At 57.3% G+C, this 24,084-nt stretch overlaps 1 protein-coding gene across 7 annotated transcripts in view; it reads left to right on the top strand.

Annotated features, from left to right (window-relative positions):
- The window catches only part of LOC100472275 (tensin-3), a 158,000-nt gene that overhangs the window by 61,874 nt on the left and 72,042 nt on the right, over positions 1-24,084 (top strand). For all 7 annotated transcript variants that reach the window (XM_034665209.1, XM_034665216.1, XM_034665224.1 and 4 more), the window contains 9 exons: positions 3,824-3,876; positions 5,044-5,215; positions 7,179-7,229; positions 8,722-8,844; positions 12,162-12,226; positions 14,592-14,675; positions 20,449-20,561; positions 20,870-20,930; positions 21,579-21,654. In XM_034665209.1, the coding sequence (XP_034521100.1) occupies positions 3,824-3,876; positions 5,044-5,215; positions 7,179-7,229; positions 8,722-8,844; positions 12,162-12,226; positions 14,592-14,675; positions 20,449-20,561; positions 20,870-20,930; positions 21,579-21,654 (798 nt within the window). The remainder of the gene's footprint in view (positions 1-3,823; positions 3,877-5,043; positions 5,216-7,178; positions 7,230-8,721; positions 8,845-12,161; positions 12,227-14,591; positions 14,676-20,448; positions 20,562-20,869; positions 20,931-21,578; positions 21,655-24,084) is intronic.

Here is a 24,084-nt window from a genome sequence, read left to right as displayed (position 1 = left end):
TGAAATGCAGGCCTATGGGACTTGTTGCATCTTTAGTAAGGCCTCCAGAGCATTCATCCTGTGCCCACACGGCCTGACATTGGGCGTCCCTGAGCTGCAGAACCAGCGGTGCCCACGGGGAGAGGGGAAGGGGTGACGGGCTCACTGCCATCCTGCTGAACAGGTCCAGACAAGATCAGCGATCAGTCCCACGGCTGACAGGGCTCTGGGTCCTAGTTGGAACCCAAGCCTTCCCTCCATGGGCCTGTCCTCTAAGAAAGGGGCCAGGTTATGAGCTGCGATGCCATGGTCTCCCAGAGATGTTTAGGCAGTGTCCCCAGTTATTCTAGAGCTATCCACTGGGTGTGAAAATGATGCCCGGAGGATGGGGCACTGGGTGGGGTTCTGTAGGAGGACGGGCTACAAGATACCTGTATGACGAGCAGGTGTTTCCTGTCAGCCCTGTGTGGTCCCTCTCCCCCAGGTGAGGTAGGGACTGGGGTTCCTGTTCTGGGGAGACAAGGGGAGTGGCTGAAGCTGGGGCAGGTGAAGGACCTGCCCGTGATCACAGGGTGCAAAGTGGCAGAGCCCACGTCGTCCAAGGAGCCTCGTCTCTTGACAAAGCCTGGACCAGCTCCTCCCAAGAAAAGGCATCCAGCCCTGTGTTCTGCCCCGGGGCTGACAGACTTGGAAGCGATCACCAGGCTCAGTGGGCCTCTCTTAATAAAAGACAGTTGTGTCTGCACGCAGATCTCATGGTGGTCCCTGTCCCCCCCGAAAGATGGATGCGGGTTGATGTCCCACGGCTGCAAAATTGCTGTTGCCGTGCTCATTTTTTCTATGAGAGTAACACCATCAGCCTAAGAAATGAGGGTCAGTAATTGCAAAAGTGCGTTGAGCAGGACAGCCCCTCTGGGCTGATGGAATGAGTCCTTACCTGGTGGAATGCCTGCTTTGCTGCTTGCCGGTGCGTCCTGGACTCCAGGGGCTGGCCCCAGATGGTCGGGGAGGCCAGTGACTTCACCGGGGTCCCAGGGGAGCCTTTTCAGAGACACAGCAGCGGGGCAGCGTGGGCTTTGTGGTTTACCTGTTGCAGGTGTAACCTTTGCCATGGATTCCACTGGTGCCCCCCTCCTTCCCCTCAGGTTTCGTAGTGCCTTTAGAAGTTGCAGGCAGTGATAAGCGTGTGCCAAAGCGGCCGGGGGTGAAGGAGGCTGGGCCGAACCGAGGCAGGTGGGGACCAGACGGAAGGGCAGGAAACACCTGTTATCTCTCCCAACGTGGCGTCGGTCTGTAAAGAGTGGCGTGTCCTTGGAAGGCTTCCGAGGGAGGTGGGCGGGCAGCTCTCTTCTTGCAAAAGCACCACGAGAAAAACGTGCAGCCCTGGAGGCCTGGGGTCTTCAGGCAGGGAGGGTTTCTTAAACTCCCCACACGAGGTTAGGGTGTAGGGTTCTGGTGAGCAAGGGACTTTCGTCGGGAGACTTTTAGTACATTGGTTTCTCGGTCATTCCTAAGTTGCCAGCTGTGCTGTGGTGTATAAACGGGGGCCTGGTTTTTGAACCCCGAGAGCAGGTAGATTCTTTGCTTTTGAGTGAAGGTGCATGGACAGGGTAGTCCTGTGTTCCCCTCTGACCAGTGCGTGTGGGGACGTCGTGCCCCATCCAGCCGGCGTGGGCATGCCTCTCGTCCGCTGCGTAGCAGACCTTCCTGGGCAGCTGAGGGCCACTATCCCAGTGTATGACAGCGTCCCCAGTCCCATCATTGGCCCATCATCCGCTTGGCTCCAAATGCAGCCCCTGGATGAGGTTTTCCCCCCATTGGGGGATGGGGGTGCACCTCGAGTCTCAGAGCCTGGCTGCTCCATTGGACCAGCTCTCCGGGTGATGCTCTCCCAACTTCCCTGATGTTGGTCTGGCCCGGGGACAGGCTCGGCAGCACGGGCCGTGGGCCACCAGGGCCAGAGGATCGGAAGAGTCCCGAGTTTGGTGTGGGAAGTAGCTGCCACACTTAACTGTATGACTCTGGACATGACACTGTCTTCCCAAACGCCTGTTTCCCGGGCTGTGGAGTGAGGACAGCCCCGTCTGCTTTCCTGGGGTTCCCTCTGGGAGCCATGTGTCCCCCCTGGGAGCCACGTGTCCCCCCAGGTGTGGCTGTGCTTGCTGACCTCAGTCAGCCCTCACAGGACACTGTCCTGGTGGAATGGTGAGCCAAGGTCCAGGGCTGGCTTTGCCTCTGTCCTCGGGAGCCCTCCTGTCACTCTTCCCCTGTGCACAGCTGTTCTGGTCACACCCGACCCCTTGCTGTCCCCAAGGTGCAGAATAATGGCACTTCAGGGTTCAGGCACCGGCTGTGCTGTGTCCAGAACACATTCCCTTCAGGTGACCCCCTTACCGCAGGGACCCTCCGCCTTTCCATGCTTAACTGCAGCTGTCACCCGAGGGGTGGTGGGGGGCCTCGCCGCCGGGTGGGGGGGTGTGGGAGGTGAGCGGTGGTTCGGTCTACCTTTCACGCACATGTCTGTGTGTCTATCATCTGTCTGCCATGCATCCGTCTGCCATCCATCCGTGCCAAGGGATGCAGGCGGGGATTTTTGGGGGGCTGGCTGGGACCCCTCTGGGAAGTGGGCCTCAAGGCTGTTTTGGGAAGAGTGGGCCCAGCCTCCCTGACCTCCTGGAGGTTGCTGTTCTGTGCCGGTCGGGGTCCAGGCACCAAGGGAGCGTGCTCAGTTGGCCCCCAGACTCGTCTGTAAGAGGGGACATGTAGGAGAGGCACGCGTCCTCCAGGGACAGGCAGCGGATGAGCTCCCTGGGTGTCCTGTGTGTGGGGGGATGGCACACTCCAGGTCCTGTCTCTGCCCGGGGGCCCTGTCACAGCCTCTGGTTCGCCATTGACTTAGGCACGGTGTTGATGTGACTTCTGGGGAGTGGCCGTCTCTGTTCCCAGAGGAGCCACGGGATTCTTTCTCTGTTCTTTCCTTTCACTCTGGAGCAAGGATGAGCTGGGTGCCCAGTAGGGCACTGGGGAAGTGGGGTGTCTAAGCCTGTGAAGGGTTCCCCAGGCCCAGGATCGGCGGGGAGCAGGAGGGAGAGCTGGGGGATCTGGCATCTTGCTCTGCATGTTCCTAACATCGCTCCTCTTCTGGGGGGCTGTGTCCTGGCTGGTCTGCGGAGTGGGGTCAGGACACGCGGCAGGCCCCAGAGAGGAGCCGCCGCGTCGTGGGAAGGGCTCTCCACGCCTCTGCCGCCTTGGGCAAAGGCGTGCACACCTCTTGAGCCTTGGTTTCCCCAGTTCTGGAATGGGGGAGGTGATTCCTACTCATGCAGTTGCTGGACGTGTCCCCTGAAATCATATGTATGCAGCCTTCAGTACTGCATTAACACGCACACGGAAGGGCCGTGGAATTTGTAAAGTCATACAAGCTGATGCTTTTCCCTGTTGGACAGGCTTCTTAAGCTGTAGACACAGTCACTAGTTGTTTTTTTTCAAGTAAATACTAGCAGTAAAGTTAATGGTAACCGTGACCTTGGTTGAGTGCCGCCTGTATACAGGGACAGGCATGTGCCTTTGCTGAGGGCCTGCTTACCTGGTGCTTCAGGCGGGTCCGACCTCTGTAGACCCCGCCCTGCTGGGGGTTCAGGGAGCGTGTGGCTGAGGCTCCGCAGTCCCCGGGCGGAGATACCCTGACATGCCAGAGACCCTCCCCGGCCTTAAGATAAGCCCATGGTCACCGTGTTTGACTTCCCACCTATGACTTAACTAGGACGGGCCGTGTCCTTCCTTCTCGGTGGGCTGCGGGCTGGGGGTGGGGGACCGAGAATGACCCGTGCTTTGTCATTTGCAGGCTCCGGGGGGTTCTGCACCGTCTGCTGGTCTCTGCCGTGCCAGACCGCCCAGGTGAGTGGCCAGCCCCGTACGTAGCTCATCCTTGTGTCCCTGCCCGGGGTCGGACCTGATGGGGAAGCCTGAGCTTGGTGTTACTTTATTCTGTAGTCATCTTAAGTTTTTTTTTTGACTTCAGGAATAAATGTTCAAAGGTGATACATATTTAGTTTTTATTTATTTATTTTTCTTTTTCTGGAGGTGGCCTCCCAGCATTAAAGCCCAGATTGTGGGAAAGCAATCCTTCCCATGCACAGCTGTGGCTTCATTGTGCAAGTGAACGTTGGGGGCGTTCCAGAGTTGAGCCCAGCAGGTGCATTGAGCTCTGCCTGCCTGCGTCCCGGCAGGTGCTTGCTGGGACGGCCACAGCCAGCGCTCTTCGCGGGGCAGTCCCTCAGGAGTTGCGGTTGGCGGAGAACATGCATTATTACTTTTGAGATCAGTGTTTAAAAAACCTGATTTAATTTTTTTAAAGGAATCAAAACTCTTTTGCCTCCCTCTGTAGTGCATCAGGCAGAGAAAACAAAATCTTGGTGGTTGTTTGTGTGCTGATTTGAATAAATCAGCTTTAAAAATGAAGTTTATGATCTGGACTCTGATGATGTTCTTTTAGGTATGATAACAGCATTGTGGCTATTCCTAAAAAGCATCTATCTTTTAGAAAGAAACACTAACGTATTTATAAATGAAGTGAAGTACTTGTAGACCCGGCCACCCCTCTTCCCCAGGGGAGGCGCCTGTATATGCAGCTGCCGACATCCCTTCCCAGGGGGTCCCCTCTGTGGCCTCCACACCTGCCCCAGGGTGTGACACGAAGACCTGAGGAGCCCCTACAGGGGCCTCCCAGCGGTGGCCTCTGTTCCCGCCATCCTCTGCCTTATGCTTCCCCCCCACCTGGTGCTGACGAGACCCCCGGGAGTGAGGACCAGGCTCCTCCCTCCAGGGTCCCTCCCGAGGGGCTCCCTCTGCAGCAGAGCAGTGCGCGTCTTTCCCTGCGAATGCGCTGGAGTGGCTGGTGGTGCCACAGACAGGACCGGTCGGGGCGTTTAGACTTGTGTGCTCCTAGGACGGGAGACCACGTGGCAGAGGGGACACGGGCTCCCGTGCGAGCAGCACGTGCAGGCGCCTCCGTGTCTGCTGCTCCGGGGACCCTCCCCGCTCCTGACCAGCCCCCTCTCCTAGGCCCGCAGTGCTGAGCCCCACCATGGAAGACGGACGCGAGCTGGACCTCACCTACATCACTGAGCGCATCATCGCCGTGTCTTTCCCCGCCGGTTGCTCCGAGGAGTCCTACCTGCACAACCTGCAGGAGGTGACACGGATGCTGAGGTCCAAACACGGGGACAACTACCTGGTGAGCGGGGGGAGGGCACTGAGCAGGAGGGTGGGTGGGGAGGGTGGGCGGACACCGAGTGTGAGGACAGTGGGGGACACCAAGAACGGGGATGGTGGGGGCCACTGAGCTCAGGGACAGTGGGGGGAGACACCAAGCACGGGGACAGTGGGGGGATGCTGAGCGCGGGGACAGTGGGATGGCGAGCTTGGGGACAGTGGAGGACACGGAGTGTCGGGACAGTCAGGGGACACCGAGCATGGGGACAGTGAGGGGACACAGAGCACTGTAACTGGGAAGACACTGAGTTGGCTGAAATGTGAAGAAGTCACCGAGTGTCTCGGGGTGGTTGCTGAGCCTGTGGGGGGACGTGGTCCCCTGCCTCTGTGCGTGTGGTCCTCTGGGTGCCCAGTTTCATGGAGGTGCTCTGGGACTCCCTCCCACTGGGCCTTCTGTCCACTGTGCCACCTGCTGTGTCTGTGGCCACTGCCCCCTGGTGTGGCTGGCATTCAGTGTCAGGACAGACCTGCCGGCCCCAGCGGGGGTCCACATCCCTAGTGTCAAAGCCCAGCCTTTCCCTCCTGCTGGCCCGAGCCACGAGGACAGAAGGTGGGCGCCCGGAAGCTGCTATGCCCTGGAGATGCGTGTGACGTGGTCGGAGGGAGCCTCATTTGGGAGAAGTGCGGGCTAGAGTCCCGTGCGTCCCCCAGCTGCCTGGTGTGCTCCTGTGGTGGCGGCCCCCATGCAGTGGCCCCGTGCGGTCCCGGTGGGACCACGCACTGAATTATAGTCCCTGTGCCTTGCCTGCACCTGTCCCTGCACGGCCTCCTTATCTGTTGAAGCCGCTGATCTTTGCCCGGCCCAACAAGGCTGTGGTTGCCACCCTCTCAGATGACTACATGGCTGTCTGCGAGAGTGGCCCAGAAACAGAGTAGAGCCGAGGGGACCCCGTCTCCCTCCCAGCAGCCTGTGCTGGCCCGGAGCGGTCAGTGCGGCCTGGGCAGTCAGCGTCGGCCTGAGCGGTGCTCTCCCAGACCCTGAGCACCTGCCGCTTCCCTGGACGCCAGTCCTTGGCATGACCTGATGGCAGGCAGGGAAAGCGTGTCCCAACCCAGAACCCAGACGTCTGCCCTGGGGGCTCGGCGCCTTCAGGACGGCTTCCCATCTGCCCGAGGCCGTCTGCTCTGAAGGAACGGTCTCCTCCTGACACCTGGCCCAGGGGTCAGCACGCTCCTGGTCCCTGTACCTCATCTCCCTCTGCCCTCTGTTCACTGTCCGCAGAGACCCGGGAGGGCCCTGTCCCCAGACAGCAGGGGCCTGGGGTCTGGGGCAGTTTTTCCCTTCAGCAGTGGCTGTCAGGCCAGAGCCAACCCCACCCTCGCCAACAGTGAGAGGGCAGGGGTCCCTGCCTTGTTTTGGGACAAGGACCCTTAGGACTCTTTCGAAAAGTCTGAAGAAAGACCCATGTGCGTGTCTTGTAGAGATCTGAGAACCCTGGGGTGGGCTCACCTCTTCCCCATCTACACCCCGATGATGGATGAACGTGGAGCCGGCACGGCTCCCGAACCCACAGACCGTTGACCGAGGCCACCCAGTGTGACCAGTCTCATCAGGCTGGAGGGTATGGGGCTCAGAGGAAAGTGGGCAGCGGGCCTGGTCCTTAAATGGGACTGTAGCGTGGCATCCTCTCCTCACGGTGTGGTGGGGCCCCTGCTGGCTCTGTCCCTCGCTGTCCCGACCGTCCCCCCCAGCAAGCCCAGCTTCCCTGGGGCCAGCCGGTCCCGCACAATTCCGTCTGCCATCCTTACGTGTTTGTTCTATTTGTCTGTGTTTCATTCTGTAACAATAACATTTCTATGTACATTTCAGTCTTTCAGAGTCTTTGGTCCCTCGAAGGCAGACGGCATGTGAAGTGTGAATACATTTCCTCTTTGACCTCCGAGGACGTGGACTTGTCTGATGGCTTTTTCTTTCCCCTTCACAGGTGTTAAACCTTTCCGAAAAGAGATATGACCTTACGAAGCTTAACCCAAAGGTATGACCTTAGCCCTTTTTGTTCTGAGTCTTGTCACATGTCCCCGAGGCATATCTGCTCGTGCAAAAACAGTTCAAGTCTCTGTGGGATGTGATGTCATAAGGGGTATCAGGAACTGTTCTTATCTGTAGGTTTTTTTTTTTTTGGTAAGATTTTTTTATTTTTAAGCAATCTCTGCACCCATCATGGGGCTCGAACTCACCACCCTGAGATCAAGAGTCGCACGCTCTACTGACTGAGCCAGCCGGGCGCCCCAGTGGGTCATTTATAAATTAATTTCTTTAGAAATAATTATAGATTTACGGGATGTTGCAAAAAAATGCAGAGAGATCCCACATAGCCCCGGACCCAGTCTTCTCCCGTTAACACTGCGCATTAACTAGTGTTAATGCCGGATCCGATGTTGGCGGGATCCACTGAACATTTCCACCGCCAGGATCTCCCGCCTGCTGTCTGTCACATGCTCTCCTCCTCGCATTCATCTTTTCAGTAGTAGAGATTTAGGGGAAATTTTTAAGCTTGTGTATCCGCGTGAGTTAGGGTATATATTATATATGCGTTCCGTATGTCAGAATATTCTGCAGCTGTTGGAATAAGAAGATGGTGAATTGGTGAATTGCCTATTTTCATGCTAGTTAACAAAAGCAGGATCTAGAGGTCCTGGATAATAGCATCTCAGCTCTGCGGAACACACATAGAATAAAATCTCAGGGATTCATCAGCGTTACAGGTCGTACCACTACGTGGTGGGATGGGTATGTGATACTTTCCAGCTTCCTGGCATTTTTCTGAAATTTTCCCATCATTTTGCACTATTTCTATTTTATAGAAGAGAGCTCTGCTTCCCTGCCTTTTAGAAAAAGAAAGGTATAATAGAACATATCTTGCATCACTGGGCAGGCTTTAGCGCGGGGGGGTGGTGGAGGGTGTCACGTTGCTCAGGGTGGCTGTTTCCCGCGCACGGACGCGCCGTGCTGCACGTCACGTGGTGAGGACCGTCTCTATTCCTGCTCCGAATTGTAACCCGGGCTCAAGGCGCTTCGTCCCTCGTGGGCATGCTTCTGTCCAGAGAGGAGCGTGTTTTCTTCAAGCACGTGGGACAGGTCGCTTTCTGAGACGTCATCTGCACAGTGCATGGGGAGTGGCTCCCTGCATTTTCCCAAACTGTGATTTCAGTCTGCACGGAGGAATTTTAGCAGCAGCTCTGGCCAGGAACTCCCGTTTCAGATCTGGCCGGGCCTGGGCCCTCCCCACAAGCCGTGCCCCATTAACGGTTCCAAAATCCCTTTCTAGAATTGCTGTCCCAGCCGCAGGAGAGCAGATAAGACGGGAATGCACGTCTCCCGGGGGCAACATAATCCTCCCTGTGTTCCTTCCCAGGGAAGAGCCTGGCCACAAGTCCCAGCAGGCTTTAGGAAAGGAACTCACAGCAGCGTTCCTTACCTGGCACGTGAAGGGTTTGGGTAGAGAGAGAGCCCGTCTCTTGTTGCAGATCCTGGACGTGGGCTGGCCAGAGCTGCACGCGCCGCCCCTGGACCAGGTGTGCACCATCTGCAAGGCGCAGGAGTCCTGGCTGAACAGTGATCCCCAGCACGTGGTGGTCATCCACTGCAGGGTAAGTGCTGCCCCGTGCCCAGGGCTGGGGGAAGCTGGGGTCCCGCGGGGACCGCCTTTCATGCCCATGTCCGGATCCACCGGCGTTTGTGGTCATGTCACATACCTGTCCTTAAAAAGGAAAAGAGTCCTCCCCTTCCCGGACTTTGGCTCTAGAATTTGCAGGCCTCGGGCCACTGAACGCATAGCTGGACGTTTTGAAACGAATGAAAGGCGTTGATGATAGTGAACCGTTTTATCTTTATGCATTTTGATTTTTTTTGGAAATCCCTCTGAGAAGCAGCAGCCACGGACATGTGGTGCTGTCTGAGTCCTGCTATCGCTGATCCCCTGAGCCTGGGGGAGGGATGCTGTTTGCTGCTAACGCGTGGTCCTCACCCAGCCAGACGCGCAAGGGGGACGGGATCTGGCCACCCCCTGGCAGGGTGGCCAGCGCTGGCTGTGGGGACGGTGTGCCGCCATCCTGGCTGCATCTGAACTCCGGCCTCCTGGGAGCTTTCCTCTTACTCCTCTGGCTTCTCACTGTCTTCCTGCACTTCCCGGTCCTCGGGTCAGATGGTAGAGAGCAGGGAAAACCCATTGCCTTGTGGAGTCGAGCTGTGTTGGGCTGTCCAAGCCACTGTCCTGTAGGGTTTCTGAGACCCGCTCATGTGAGGTCTATAGGATGGCGGCAGGCCTCGGTTGCGGTGTGCAGTGGGCCCCCAGCTCCGAGCAAAGCCTGGCAGGTGCACATGAACTTGCATAGTGTTTCTTTCTCTGCTTTTCTTGCTTCTTCTCACACCTGGCTTGATTACCTTCTCCAGCAAACAGCCAGGCCCCCGCATTCCTTTTCTTACGAAATTACATTCACTGGAGCCTTTCAGGGTCGCGTTATATCAAGGACCTTCTCTCCGGATTTGTGTTTTGGTGCAAACTTCAAAAGAAGATAGGCCTTTTTTTTTTTTTTTTAAATCCAATTCCTGTCTATTAAAACAAACTGCCTGCTATCAGGCTTGGCCTGGTGATTGTGGCCCAGTGAGGATGCTTCTCCTGGAGCTCAGTGTGCAAGGCTTTCTGAGCATTGTTCCCTAGAGGGGGCCGGAGAACCCCACCTACCTAGCTCAGGTGAGAAACGCAGGTCCCGCTCACCCCGACCTGCTGCCAGCTGGACCCCCAGAAGATTCTGGCTACTGGACGGACCTCGGGAAGCTCCCCACAACCACTCGTTCCGTTTTGGTCATTGACTTCACTTTTTCATGAAGTTGGTCATAGTGTTATTTATGGTATCTGGGTCACAGATGACAAACAGTGCAGAGAGATCGCCAAAACACATGCTGGTCCTACCCAACACTTGGATCTCTGGACAAGTCTTTTTTTTGTTTTTTTTTAAGATTTTATTTGTTTATTTGAGAGAGTGAGAGGGGGGTGCAAGCACAGGGAGGTTGGGAGGGGCAGAGGGAGAAGCAGACTCCCCACTGAGCAGGGAGCCCGAAGCAGGACTCGATCCCAGGACCCTGAGATCATTACGTGAGCTGAAGGCAGACGCTTCACCCACTGAGCCACCCAGGCGCCCCCTGGACAAGTCTCTTTAGCAGAATTTACCGGGAGCGCATTGGGAGTTCTTGAAAACTATTTGCTCCTTCTTGCTCTGTTCTGGGGACATGCAAGCCATTTCCGAGGCGTTCTAGAAAACGTGCCATGAGAGAAGCTCTTGCTTAACATGAACTTCCAGATGTCGACATTCATCTAGGTCGTGGCGGGGGTGAGCTCAGGATTGCTTGCCCAAACCTGTGAGCTCTGCACAGTGTGCGCTTCCTTCCACGCGTGCCAGGAACGGGAGTGGAGCTGGGCCCCTGGCCGGGGGAGGCAGCCCCAGATGCAGCACGGGGACGGCCCTGTCCTCCTGTCCGCTGTGCATAGTGGGTTTGTGTGGCTTTGCACCGGGTCCCCTCACCAACACCTGCCCGCTGGCGCCTGGCTGAGCGGACATAGACTGCGGCCCTTCTGGAAGGCGTCATCCCATGCTGTGTGGTTTTGAGTCGCCAGGGAAGGACACCCCGTCGGCAAGTGGTGCAGTCTGTGGTTCTGTTGTCCTGCCCGAGTTCAGCCTCTCAGGAGTCCTCGCAAACACAGGGACTGACCGAGCGTGGCAGCCGCGTGTGCCGCACGCATGTCCGAGGTGGCAGAGAAGCCGTTTGCTCGTAGCGGATGTGTGCAGGGCACACCAGCAGCCGCACGGTGAGGGACCGGCTGTGTATCCCGCGCCCGACATGCACAGGACGGAGAGGCTCGCGCTCTGGGTGACGGTCACACGCCATCGCGGGCCCCTCGGACTTGTGGAGTGGATTTGCTGGGCTGTTTTTTTCCAGGACAGACATGGGGATGCGCACGTCGGTGGCCCTGCCATTTTGGCTTCGTGTTCTCCTTTGTCTTGGTTGCCTAACTTTTCGTGAAAAACCCAGACAGCAAATATTTTGGGCTCTGGGGGCTGCAGGGTCTTGCTGTGACTGCTCGCTTCTGCCATGGCCGTGGACCTAGCCCCCGATGCACCTGCACAGACAGGCATGGCCGCGTTCCCGTCACACTTTATTTATGGGCCGTGACCGCTGCGCTTTCGATGCTTGCCGTGTGTCATGGAGGGTGTTCTTTTCATTCTTCAGTTGTTCAAAAACATGACAACTCTTGGCTCACAGGTTGCAGGACTCGGGGTGGCAGAAGTGGCTTGTGGACTGTAGTTTGCTGACCGTTGATCTGGGTCATGGCAGTATGTTTCAGAAGGGGGCAGTCCACAGCTCTGGGTGCAGGTGGCCTGTCATGGCTGTGGTGCTTTCACACACCCTCTCCTGTGGGTCGTATTGGCCTGTGGTTCTGGCTGGCTTCCCGTCTGGGCCGTGCCTGTCTGGTCATGGGCTGAGCCCTGCGTTTTGGGATCGCGGTCCCCGTGGAACTGGGCTCTCTGGGCTCTCTGGGCTGCATGCACAGCTCTCAGATCCCTCTGCCCATGAGGTGAGCGTTCAGGTCTCTGTTCCCTGTAGTGACATCACACTAAGTGCTTCCTCCCCAGCATGTTCTTGTGGCCCCGGTGGGACCTGGTGAGCTGACTGGCCGCCTCTGTGCAGATCTGCCCTCGGGGTGCCCGTGGATGCCGCCGGTGGCACCTGCTCCTGCCATGAGGTCCCAGTGTGCCCTCTGCCTGCTGGGCTGGGTGCTGCCGTGCCCCGGAACTGGGACCAGAGGAAGCTGACGGTGGCTTCCCCAACCACGGAAGCTCTTTTGTCATCCCGAGCAGAGTGAACGAGCTTTCCGTGAGGAACTGAGTCCCTGTTTTGTCTCCTGCAGGGCGGAAAGGGACGCATCGGCGTGGTCATATCCTCCTACATGCATTTCACCAATGTCTCAGCCAGGTACGCGGGGCGTCCGCACTGCCAGGGGCATCAGAAGTTCTGGAACAGGGTGGGAGGCTCAGCCGGGAAACCAGCCCAGCTGAGAGCATGCAGCTCTGTCTGCCTCATACTGACGTCCTCTGTGGAGGCATCGGAAGCCAAGTGAGCGCACTGTGCTTCTCTAACAGAAACCGTAGGGGTGGGTGGGACCGGTACTGAAAGCAAGACCCACGCAGTCTCGCTGGGCACCTCGTACCCTATAAAGACGAGTGGCCACAGCCGCCATGTTTTGCGTGCCCTGGGCCTCCGAGAAATACTTTGCAAATTTGTCTTTTCTCCCTTAATCCTCCCAAGAAACCCAGGGGGTAGTTGTCACTGCTCACACTTTACAGATGACAAAACCGAGGGTCAGGCTTGCTCATGGCCTCATGGCCTGTGAGCGGGAAGTCCAGTCCTGTCTGGTCCCCAGGGGGTGGAAAAGCCACCGGGGACCTGCCCACAGGAGGCTGGGATGGTGGGCACAGCAAGGCTGGGGGGAACCTGCTGGCGCTGGGGCATCACACAGTGCCCCCCGAGGCGCGGTGCCCCCGAGATGCATGGTGCCCCAAGCACACATCTCACTCATGCTGAAATCCAGTCCAGAAATATCATTCTTTGTGGGTTTGCATTTACCCTGTCGTTTCAATGGCCGCTTTGTGCGGCATGGGGCACTCCATTCTGAGGACATACGTGCCCCGTTCATACTAGCCGATAAATCCTGCCCTTTCCAGCAGCAAGGAGTGAAATCTGACTTTCCAAGTGTTTTCTCTGGACACAAGCCGCGGAGCTGGTGCCTGCCAGGGAGGAAACCAAAGCCCCCATGAAACCCAGATCCCTTCTCGGTGATAATCAGCGTTTATGTGTGTGCCAGACCCTGAGGTCGCTGCTCACACACACTGAGTCCCCCAGCTGAGCCCAGACGTGCAGAGAGAGGCCGCATCTCACCTGCCGACCCTGCTCAGTGTTGCCCGCCCTCACGTTTCTGCCATAGCAGCGTGGCCCGGCCCTGTTTTTCTCAATCACCAGTTTCCTGAATATGCATCCCGGCTGCATGGAGTTGGCGGCCCAGCCCCGTGCATGGAGGCGGTGTTAGGTCGTTAGGTCCCCGTCGAGGTAGCTTCTCGTGATTCCCTGCTCTGAGCCCGCCGTGACGACCAGCCTCTCACACAGATATGTGTCCTTGCTCATTTCTCCGCTTCCCCTCGTAGATGACATTCCCAGAAGCCGTCACGGGAGCATGCATTTCTAAGACCTCTGTCATTAACCATGCTCCAGATTGCATCGGAAACTAGAATCAGCAAGCGGGAGGAGCATTCTGGGTCGGTACCCTGGAGACGGCATTCAGGGAGACCGTCATCGGGAATACTGCTAATGCTGACAAGTGCCGTTAGTCCCGAACACACACACACACACACACACACACACACAGAGGCCGGAAATGTATTGTCAGCATTTGGTAAGACCCGTGAGCTCCAGGAAGAGGAACGCTTACAAGTGAGGGGGGGAGCATATGTAAGCACACTTTTCAGCTTAAAAACATATGCCCCCGATACAGTGAATGCTCAGTGCTGCAGGACCCTTCCGTCTGGGACAGCACCCTCCCCAGCGCAGCCCAGTGCAGATGCACACGGTGAATCCCCATGTTCTGTAGGGGCACATGCGTGCACACTGTAAGCGGAAGGCCCAAGTTAGATCAGATTTTCAGGGAAGCTTTGGGCTCAGACAAGACTCAGTAGCTACGACCTCTTGCACCCGTGTCCCATGACGTATCTGAAGTCAGATCGGGCAGACCCGTGAATGGCTGGCTACGGGGTGTTCTGAGGGTCCTGGGGAGCACGCTCTGCTCGTGGGCCTCGGGTTGTTGGGGAGCAGGGCTATCTATGGCAGATGCTTGAGGACCACGGTGGGCACCGTGAGGGCTTGGAAACTGGCTGCCTGCCCCCCCGCCCCCCGGCCGCCGCCGTCTGACACCCTCAGCCCTGCTGAGAGTCGTGCGTCCCTGCGGGTCCCGAGCTGGCCCCTGGGGGCATGCTGGCTGTCACTAACCACGGTGCTCCAGGTGCGCCCCAGACCCTCGCGATCCTGACACTCGCGCAGAGCCCTCTGCGACTGCCCTGCTGTCGTGGGGGCCAGTGCGGTGACTGGACAGTTCAGGATGGCAGCCCCGTGCCTGCCTGTGGGGAGGAGCTGGTGGGTGCCTCTCCTGGGAGCCATGCCACCTAGAGAGAGGATGCCGCTGTGTTGGCCGGCGTGCCAGACCTGCAGGCCATAGCACCTGTCCCCGTCACCCCGCCACCCGCGGCGTCCATGGTTAATGCTGCATCTCTCTCTCTCTGTCCTTCCCCAGTGCTGACCAGGCCCTCGACAGGTTTGCGATGAAGAAGTTCTATGATGATAAGGTTTCGGCTTTAATGCAGCCTTCCCAGAAACGGTATGTACGTGTCCCTGAGCCAGCGCAAACAGGCTAGTGAGGTTTTACGTTTCAGAGAGTGGGGACAGAAGGGACATCTCCCCTGAGCAGCGAAGCACAGGTGGGGGTGCTGGTGGGTGCCCCGCGGCAGAGAAGAGCCCCCATGTGTGTGGGTGGCTGGGGTGTCCCCGGCCCTGACTGTCTCTGAGAGGCGGACCCAGGAGCCCCCCTCACCTGCTCCACGCTCTACGTGGGGTCCTCCATGCCCAGGGCAAGTAGGCATTCACGCCGTGAGTTGGAACCGGGCTCTGTCTGCTGGACCGGGGTCGGTGAACCATGTCTGCAACGGGCTGGCGAGTGGATGGTCTGGGCCTCGCAGGCCACGTGGTCTCTGTCACTGTGGTCCTAACATGAGAGTGACGTGGCCTCGTGGGCAGGTTTGTGGCTGGCCGACTCCTGCGCCAGGCTGTTTGTCTCACGTTGGCCTCCCTGGCCCACCCACGGCCCCCTCACTGGAGCTCGGCTCGGCCCCCAGGAGAGGCTCGGTCTGTGCTGCGAAGGGCCCTGGGGGAGCAGACTTCCTCCTGCCACGCGCCCCCGTGTGAGTCCACGCCACCCTCCGGGCCCAGCTGAGGAAGGCCCTAGCCGTCCTCCTCCCAGACCCAGCTCTTTGCACGTAGTAACATGGGGCCAAGCACGCTGTCACCTCGGTTTATTTTAAAGCAAACAGCGGGGAATGGGCCAAGAACTGCCAAGATAGTTGCCAAGATGCTTGTGCACCAGACGCTTACCTCTGCTCCCCACTCGGGTGCTGGTGGGTGCGGCCGGCAGATGTGGGGAGTTGGAGGGTTTCGCATCCAGGAGCTGGTCACCGGCGTGTTTTGGTCAGGTTTGCGGTCAGACCCGGCTGTGTGGACCACGTGGGATCACTAGTCTGAACCCGCTGTTGAGCAGCAGACCCCGCAGGGAATGCCGGTCGCCTGCAGGAAGACCAGCCTTCCTTACGTTATAGTCCCACGGCCCTTGTTCTGTTGGACCCATTAAGTGTCCTTTCTACGTTGAGCAGCTTTCAAAACGGTGACATGCAGAGGTGTCCCGTGTGGGATGTGACCTAAACAAGGAGTGACCCACCCCAGGGGCTCTGCACGCTGCAAGGAAGCGTGCCTCCCTCTCCTCCTCCTTCCCCTTCTTCTTCATCTTCTCCTCCCCCTTCTCCTCCCCCTTGTCCCAGTCCCCTCCTCCCTCTCCCACTATCCCCCTCCTCCTGTTCTTCTTCTCCTCCCTTTGCCCATCCAGTGACCCCAGCCTCTGGCATCCACCGCTCTGTTCTCCGTATCTGTGAGCTCTTGAGCGTCTGTCTTTTACGTTCCGCATGCAAGTGTCTTTTTCTGTCCGATTGAATTTGCTATGCATCGTACCTTCAGGGTCCCTCCAGGTTGTTGCAGATGGCAGGATTTCGTCCGTTCTTTATAGCTGCTTCCTGTTCTGTGGTTTATATACACCACACCTTCATCCATCCGTCCACGGGTGGGTGCTTAGGTTGCCTCCGTAGCTGGGCCGCTGTTGGTATTGCTGGAGTGAACACAGGGTGCACACTGTCTTTTCAACTGAGTGTTTTTGTCAGGTAAATAACCCAGGAGTGGGATTACCAGACCATATGGTATTTCTATGTTTAGCTTTTTGAGGACCCTCTATACTGTTGTCCACAGTGGCCGCACCAGTTGGCACTCCCACCAACAGGGCACGAGGGGTCCAAATTCTCCACATCCTTGCCAACACCTGTTGTTTCCTATGTTAATTTTAGCCACCCTGACAGGTGTGAGGTGATATCTCCTTGTGGTTTGGATTTGCATTTGCCTGATGATGGAGCCTCTTTTCATGTGTCTGTTGGCCATCCGGATGTCTTTTTTTTTGAAAAATGTCTATTCACATCTTCTGCCCATTTTTTAAATGAAGGTTTACTTATTTATTTTAGGAGGGACAGAGGGAGAGGGAGAGAGAGAATCTCAAGCAGATTCCCTGCTGAGTGTGGAGCCCAATGCAGGGCTTAATCCCGTGACCCTGAGATCATGACCTGAAATCAAGAGCCGGACCCTTAACCCACTGAGCCACCAAGGCTCCCCTTTTCCATACAAATTTTAAGGTTTTCTTTCTGTTTTTGTGAAAAATGCCATTGAAATTTTGATAGGATTGCCTTGAATCTATAGATAGAATTTAACAGTACTGATTCTTCCCATCCATGAGGACGGAACATTTTTCCATTTATTTGTGTCTTCTTCAGTTTTTTCCATCAATGTCTTATAGTTTTCAGTGTACAGGTTTTTCACCTCCTTGGTTAAATTTATTATTAGGTATTTCTCTCTTTTTGATGCTATTGTAAATGGGTTGTTTCTTCCTTTTTTGGGTAGTGCATTATTACATAGAAATGCAACAGACTTAAGTATATTAATTTTATATCCTGTGACTTTGCTAATTTCATTTATTCCAACACTTTTTGAGGGAAGTTCTTAGGGTTGTCCGTGTGTAATATCCTGTCATTTGCAAACTGTGACAGTTTGAAATCTTTCTTTCTGACTTGGGTGCCTTTCATTTCTTTTTCTTGTCTGATTGCTGTGGCTGAGACTTCATCACTGTGTTGAATAAAAGTAGTAAGAGTGGGCATCCTTGCCTTGTTCCTGATCTTAGAGGAAAAGCTTCCAGCTTTTCACCATTGAGTATGATGTCAGCTGTGGGTTTGTCATGCACAGTCTTTATTACGTGGAGGGGTGTTCCTTCTATACCCACTTTGTTGTGACTTTTTATCCTAAATGGATGTCGTATTTTGTCCAGTATTTTTTCTGTGTCTATTGAGGCCATCATATGATTTTTATTCTTCCTGTCCACTCAAAATGCTCAGCACCCACCGGGGAAGAATGTTTGCCTTGTTCTTTTCTTTTTTGCTCTAATGACTACCGTAGCTTTTTAATAGCAGCGTAAGAGTGTGGAACACGGAAAAGCATTTTCTCACCTTAGCAAGCCCGCGGCTTTCATGCACCCTTCCTGCCCTTGTGCACTGGAAGCTATGGCATTTACATTATGTAACGGTGGTGTGGGTTCCGTTCTGCCTTCCCTGGCGAATGTCCCTACACCTGCAATGGGAGATGCTCACGAACCATTATCGAGTAGGGTAGATGACTGAGTCAGTGAGGCCAGAGGAGCCCAGGATGGCCGCATCTGTGGGATAGGCGCTGTAATGGGAATCCTCCCTGTGGCCCTGGCTGCCCCAAGGGGGGAGCTCTGCAGCCTCTGTCAGGAGTGAGCTCAGGAAACTGATTTCATATGGGTCTCCTGGTGAGAGTGAATTAATTAGGTTGCTGGGGGTTTGTGGCCTGGGAGGCGTGGGGCCTCAACAGCAAGCCTCCTCCAGCCCTTCATTTATTTAATACTGGGCTGAGGAGCTGACCTTCCTAGGGGTGCAGGGCAGAGGGGTTGGGGTCATTCCTATGTCTCACTCTGCCTGGTGACGGGTCTGGGCCTGCAGAAACTAGGATTCCTGGCTGTGTCTAATAGCCGGACATTTCCCAGCGTAGCTTTATTTGGCCTTTGACATGAGGCTTTGTGTGTCCGAAAGAGCATGTGCACGGGAGATATGACAGGTGCAGGGGAGCAGGCGCCCATCCTCTCCCCTCGCGGAGCGTGCCTGCTGCGGCCCATGGGTTTCTCATGCTTGGAGCCTGGGTGGCCCTCCCGCAGGGCCTCCTGCCGCAGTCAGGCACCGGAGCGCTGGGGAGCACTAGGTAACCAGCAAGCTTGGGTCCCATGGGCAGGACAGGACAAGGCTGAGGGGGCCAGGCCGCATCTCCCTGCCATCCGTGCGGCCCCCGCGAGCACCGTGGAGGTGAAGAGAGGAAGCCTTAGGGAAGGATGTTCTCTTACAGTGGCTACTTCTGCTGAGCCACGGGACGTGGTCATGCGACCTTTGATACACGCACGTGTTCAGGGAGATCTGAGCCGTGTCAAGTGCAGATGACGTGTTTAGGGAGATTCGAGGAAACTCCAACTATAATTTTCTCCTTTCAACTCCTTTCAACTATAAATTTCTCCTTTCATCACCCTTACATAAATCACATAAGGAATGCGTTGCACACCTGCAATTTTCCAGCTGCTTTGGCGCAGGAGTGATGCGCGGGCTCTGCAGTCAGTACCCTCGCCCCCGGACAAGCGCGGTTCCTGAACCTTCTCGCTAGTTGAGATGAAGCGTGGAAAACGTCATTGCCGGGAGTTCCTTTCCTCCAAAGGGAGAGGAGAGGGTGGGAGGCAGAGGAGCTGTTTGGAACAGGGCGCCTACGCTGTGCGTGGGGGGAGCTGTCAGGGTCCCACCCCCTTCTCCGCCGCAGGTGAACCCCGTGTTCCCAGTCCGCTGGATGAACTGATCGTGCCAAACTTTCATTTTCTTTTGTTCCTCCTGTCTTTACCCGGGAACTGATTTTCTTTTCTTGGTGCTGACGGGCACTTCCCAGTGGCCACGAACACACATGGCCCTGTTACCTGTCCTCTGTGTCCTGCCTCTGTTAGCTTGGCCAGGGACTCTGGCCACAGCTGCCACGTGGGCTTGCAGTGGACGTGCGTGTTCTGATAAGGCGTTTGTGCACGTGCTGACTGCTTTTGCGAGCAGCGGGATGAGGCCGCCCCAGTGGAAAATCCCTAAACATTCAGCGTGTGTTTTACTTGGAGGGGTCTTCTTACCCCTCCCTGACATGCACACTGGAGCGGAATCGGGGCATAGAGAGGAGAGACATGGGATTTGTGCATCCAGTGTCCCTAGCACGCGGCGATGCGCCCCTGGGGCCAGCGGTGGGTGCAGACTGAGCAGCATGCAGGCGCGTGGGAGGGGGCGGCGGGGGGTAGCTCGGCTCTGTATTTGGGATTTGCTGATCATCAGCTAGTTAGCTGCCTGTAGACTCTGGAGACTGTTAGGGGTGGGAGGCGTGCTGCCTCTGGCTGCCGTGCCGACCCTGCTGGGGTCAGGGACCTGGGCTGGGGTTGAGCAGGCCCCTGGCTAGGCACACAGAGCCACGGGGCCTGTGCTGAGCTCGGGCTCATCTGTGTAAAACGTTAGCTGTGGACATATGATCGGCACAGCTGGAGGGAGGGGACAGGGGTGCAGTCTCCACTCTGTCCATGCACTTAACAAAAATAAATATGAGTGACCTTTGTCACGTGTCCTTCTCTTAGGAGTGGTGCAGTTGGGGGGGGATGGGGTTAGTTATTCTTGAATGACTTTTCTGGTCACAGGCATGCTGATTATAAGCCTCAAGGTGACCTTTACATCACAAAACCCTCTATCCCTCTGCTTGGCGATAGGTGCCAGGCCATTAGCGGCACAGAGCCTGCCCAGGGTCTCCCCGTGGAGGGGAGGGGAGGGCAGAGTGACCCTGCCACCTTCAGAAGGGCGAGGTACTTACAGAGCCTTCCTTCTCTTTCCCATCTCCCTCCACTGGTGGGGGTGCCCGTGGCCTGACCCCGCGTGGCTCTGGGCTGGGGGCAGAGGGGCTGCCTGTGGTGTGGGTGTAGAGCCATCGACATCCGGCCATGTTCAGTGGAGGGCATCCAGGGATCCCCGCAGGGTCGCGTTCCCGGGCTGTGGTCTCTAGGGTCAGACTTGGAGGTCGACACCCGCTTGGCTGTGGGTAGTGGGGCTGGGTCTCCTCCCAGCACCCGGGAAAGCAGGTTCTGGCCTCTGTGCGTGGGTGGCCCGTGTGGGGTCAGAGCCGTGGGGGCGCCCGTGGGAGCCCTGAGCCGCCGTCCTTTGCAGGTACGTGCAGTTTCTCAGCGGGCTCCTGTCGGGGACGGTGAAAATGAATGCCTCGCCACTGTTCCTGCATTTTGTCATCCTGCACGGGACTCCCAACTTCGACGCGGGTGGAGGTGAGTGTCCACGCACAGCGGTGTCTCAAGACGTGCTGGCCCGTCCCGGACCCTGTGCTTTCCAGGCCTGCCTTCCCTCCCTTCCCCCTCCAGGTGTTCTGGTCCCCGTGTGCAGGGGCCCAGGGAGGGGCAGCAGGACCTCTCCCCAGGAGCCCCGCTGTCCCTTCCTCTGGTCCGACTCCAGGGCCACTTCCCCAAAGTGCGGACGCAGCATAGGGGCCTCCTTGCCTCAGGATACCTCTCTCGGTGTTTGTCAAACTCTTGTCTGTCCTCCGGTCCTGCGTCTCATGGACAACGCTCTCTTTCAGTGTGCCGGCCTTTTCTGAAGCTCTACCAAGCCATGCAGCCCGTGTACACGTCTGGGATCTAGTAAGTGTGCTGTGCTCATGGGACATGCACCTCCCCGGGCCGCCTGTCCCGCCGGGAAGGGGTGGGGGCGTCGCGCAGGGACCTCCCTGAGCTGCCTCTCCCATGGGAAGGGGTGAGGGCGTCGAGCTGGGAGTGCCCGGCGGGCGGCAGGTGCAGGGTTGGCTCCAGGAAGGAGTGTGGACACGGAGCCTGGAGGGAGGGGAAGCCCGCACACCAGAGTCCTGTGACAGGGTCCACGACGGTGTGTCTTTCTCACCCCTGCGCATTTTCGGCAATGGGCAGACACGTACCCTCAGAATTTGTGCGAGTTTCTGGACTTCCCTGGTTTGCTTTTTTGTCTGCTTGCATCAGTGTTTTGTGGACATTGATAGAACGTGAGTGAGTAGTAATGTTGGAAGGAGCTGCTGTCACGTGTCTGGACTCACGGCGGACCGGCACATGGGGGGCAGTTTGGCCCTCACGTGCTCAGCTCATTACAGACATGCATGGTCCGCACGCTGGACAGACCCCCGGGAGGTGAATTCCTGAGCCACGTGGGATATTTTTGGGTGCCCTCTGAGTTTGAGTTGTGAGGTTGCTTTTCTCAAAAGGTGTTCTTTCTGTTAAATCATGAAATTGCGTCACGCTCTATCTTCTTGTGTCCCAAAGCAACGTTGGCCCAGAAACCCAAAACAGGATCTGCATTGCCATCGAGCCCGCCCAGCTGCTGAAAGGGGACATCATGGTGAGTGCACGGCCTGTCCCTCATCCCTGGTGAAGCCCGTGGGAAGTGCGGCTGGTGGCTTCGACTTTAAGGCATTTGGCTTACTTTCTGAGGAAAGCTGTTTTACTAGAAGGGGCAGAAGGAATCGAGAGGACCACTTGCTGTGTGCTCTCCGAAATGTGAGTCTTAGCTCGGCCGCTGCGCTTCCGAGGGTCCCTGTCCTCCGACCACACGTGCAATCTCGCATGCCCTTAGCGGCCCCCGTGTGAAATCCAGCCAGTGTATCGTGGCTTGGTGAATGCTGTCTATGGTGATTCCTCCAGATAATTTCAATCCCAAGGGGTGCTGTGTTCTTGGATGAGATTAGCTGTGACGTTTTTGCCTTTTGTCTGTCTTGAAGATAGAAAAAATCGTACATCTAAAATAATTTTAGAGGAATTTGGCATACAGGAAATTTGGAGGCCCATGGGCCTTCCCACACGCACAGAAGTGTCTCTAGGGCCTGGGGGGGACCTGTGACAAGGTGGTAGATGGAGATTCGTATTAATTTCCCTTAAACATTTGGATTTCAAAACCTTTTGCCAATGATTGGCCTATCCTGAATTCTCATGAAAGTCACGTTAGTGGGGTCTGGTGGGGTCATGAAGGTTGGTGTCCTGGGTGAAGATGTCACCCCGCTGTGTTCGGCCCACAGTGGGGAGCCCGCTGTCCCTGCGAGAGGGCTCTGCGGGTGCATTGCACAAACAGCATGTCCCTTGTCCCTGAGAACCTCGAGACGAAGGGGCTGGTGTCCTCAGGCCACGGGTAGCAGAGCTGAGGTGTAGGGGGCAGATGTATTCTTCAGCCCATACGCTCACTGTGTTGCACTGTCCCCAGGGAGAAGGGTTTCTCTTCTAGGATGTTCTGTAGAGCAGCTCCCAGCCTCCTCCCTTTGATCAGGAGACTGAGAGGGAGAGGGGAGGGTGTGGCTCTGCATTTTGCCCGGGTGGCCCCTGGGGCGCCTCTCCCAGGGCTCGATTATTGGCCAACGGGCTGAGCTGTTATTGGGCACCTGGTGTATGCTGGACACCCCCCGGGGCTGCACATGGCTGAGGCTTGACTCTGCCCACAGCTCCGTGCACTGGGTCTAGTATTCCAGCTTTAGAAAGGAGGCCAAGAGACCCAGAGAGGCCAAGAGAGGCTGGCAGGGATGCTGATAGGACGTGCACCCGGGTCCCCATGGCCTGGCAGGCGGCTTTGGAGGTGACGTCTCTAGGATGGGTGCTCGCTATTGTGAGGACCCCAGGGAGGTGGCCAAAGCCCCGAGATGTGGGAGGCGACTCTCAAGCACGGGGGAGCCTCCCCCCACCCCCCGATTATGGGCTGGTGGCTGCAGGGTCTTTGTGAGGCCAGACTGGGGATGGCCAGTCCAGCGGCTGCGGCCCTCATCCCCTCCTCCTCCCCTCTCCTCCCTCCTTCCTTCTCCCTTCCCCTTCCCATTCCCTCCCTCCCTCCTTCCTTCCGTACCAGGAATTTATTTACGCAACTGTCCTGTTTTGAATGTTTCAAGCTTTCTGGGTCTCTGTGGGGCCCTAGCACAGGAAGGAAGGGAGGGACAGGGTGACATCTTTGTCCTGGAGGAGTCCGGTGGGGGCAGCGGACCGTCTGTGGGAGAGGGATCCCAGGATGGGCCATGCTGGGTGAGGCGGGCAGGCGGGCGGCTGCAGGCGGAAGGGACTTCTGAGGGGGCGCAGGCACCGGACTGGGAGCACGGCAGCCCCCAGGCCTCAAGGCGCCAGAGGCTTGCTGGGGGTGCTCAGACGTCCTGGGACAATTCATTGTTCTGGGAGGTTGAAGCCAGGTCGCAGGCTCGGATGCCTTTGGTTCTCTTGCGGGAAAGCTGGTGTTCCTGGGGCTCCTTTCAGGGTCCTGAGCCCACACTGCTTACCCTGGAGGTTGACCTGTAGGAGTGCGAATGTGAGGAGCACGGGGAGCGGAGGGCCAGGACTTGGCCTCGTGGAAAGCCAGGGATATGCGTGAGCAGCAGCATGTGGGGAGCGGCCGTGCTCCCCGGGGACTGGCCCTGGGCCCCGCGTCCGAGTGCCCACCAGGTCTGTGGCCTGCAGGGTCTGGGTAGCCCCAGAGGTCACTCTACCTCCGTGAGCTTGAAGCCCCCTTCTGCTAAGTGAGGACCTTCACAGGGTTAGGGGGTGAGGGCCACCGGTGAGCCGGGGGGGGGTGGCTTGACCTGGGGGCTGCCACGACCTCCCCCTGGGAAGCTCCACTCTCCTGCAGGCCCCAGCCCGCCTGCCTGTGTCTGACCCACCCCTTGAAGTCCGAGGAAATGTCAGGAGCAGGTCAGCTGCTCTGCGGTCCGAGCAGGCGGCGTAGGAGCATTCGGAGGGGACCCTGTGTGGCCGTCGGGAGCTGGGCAGCGGGTCCCGGAGGAGAGGCGGGAGGGGGGCGGGTGGG

Source organism: Ailuropoda melanoleuca, chromosome 1, assembly GCF_002007445.2.
Source record: "Ailuropoda melanoleuca isolate Jingjing chromosome 1, ASM200744v2, whole genome shotgun sequence".
NCBI classification, from domain to species: domain Eukaryota; kingdom Metazoa; phylum Chordata; class Mammalia; order Carnivora; family Ursidae; genus Ailuropoda; species Ailuropoda melanoleuca.
Note: the sequence above shows the minus strand (reverse complement) of the source record. Positions and strands in the feature narration are given on the sequence as shown.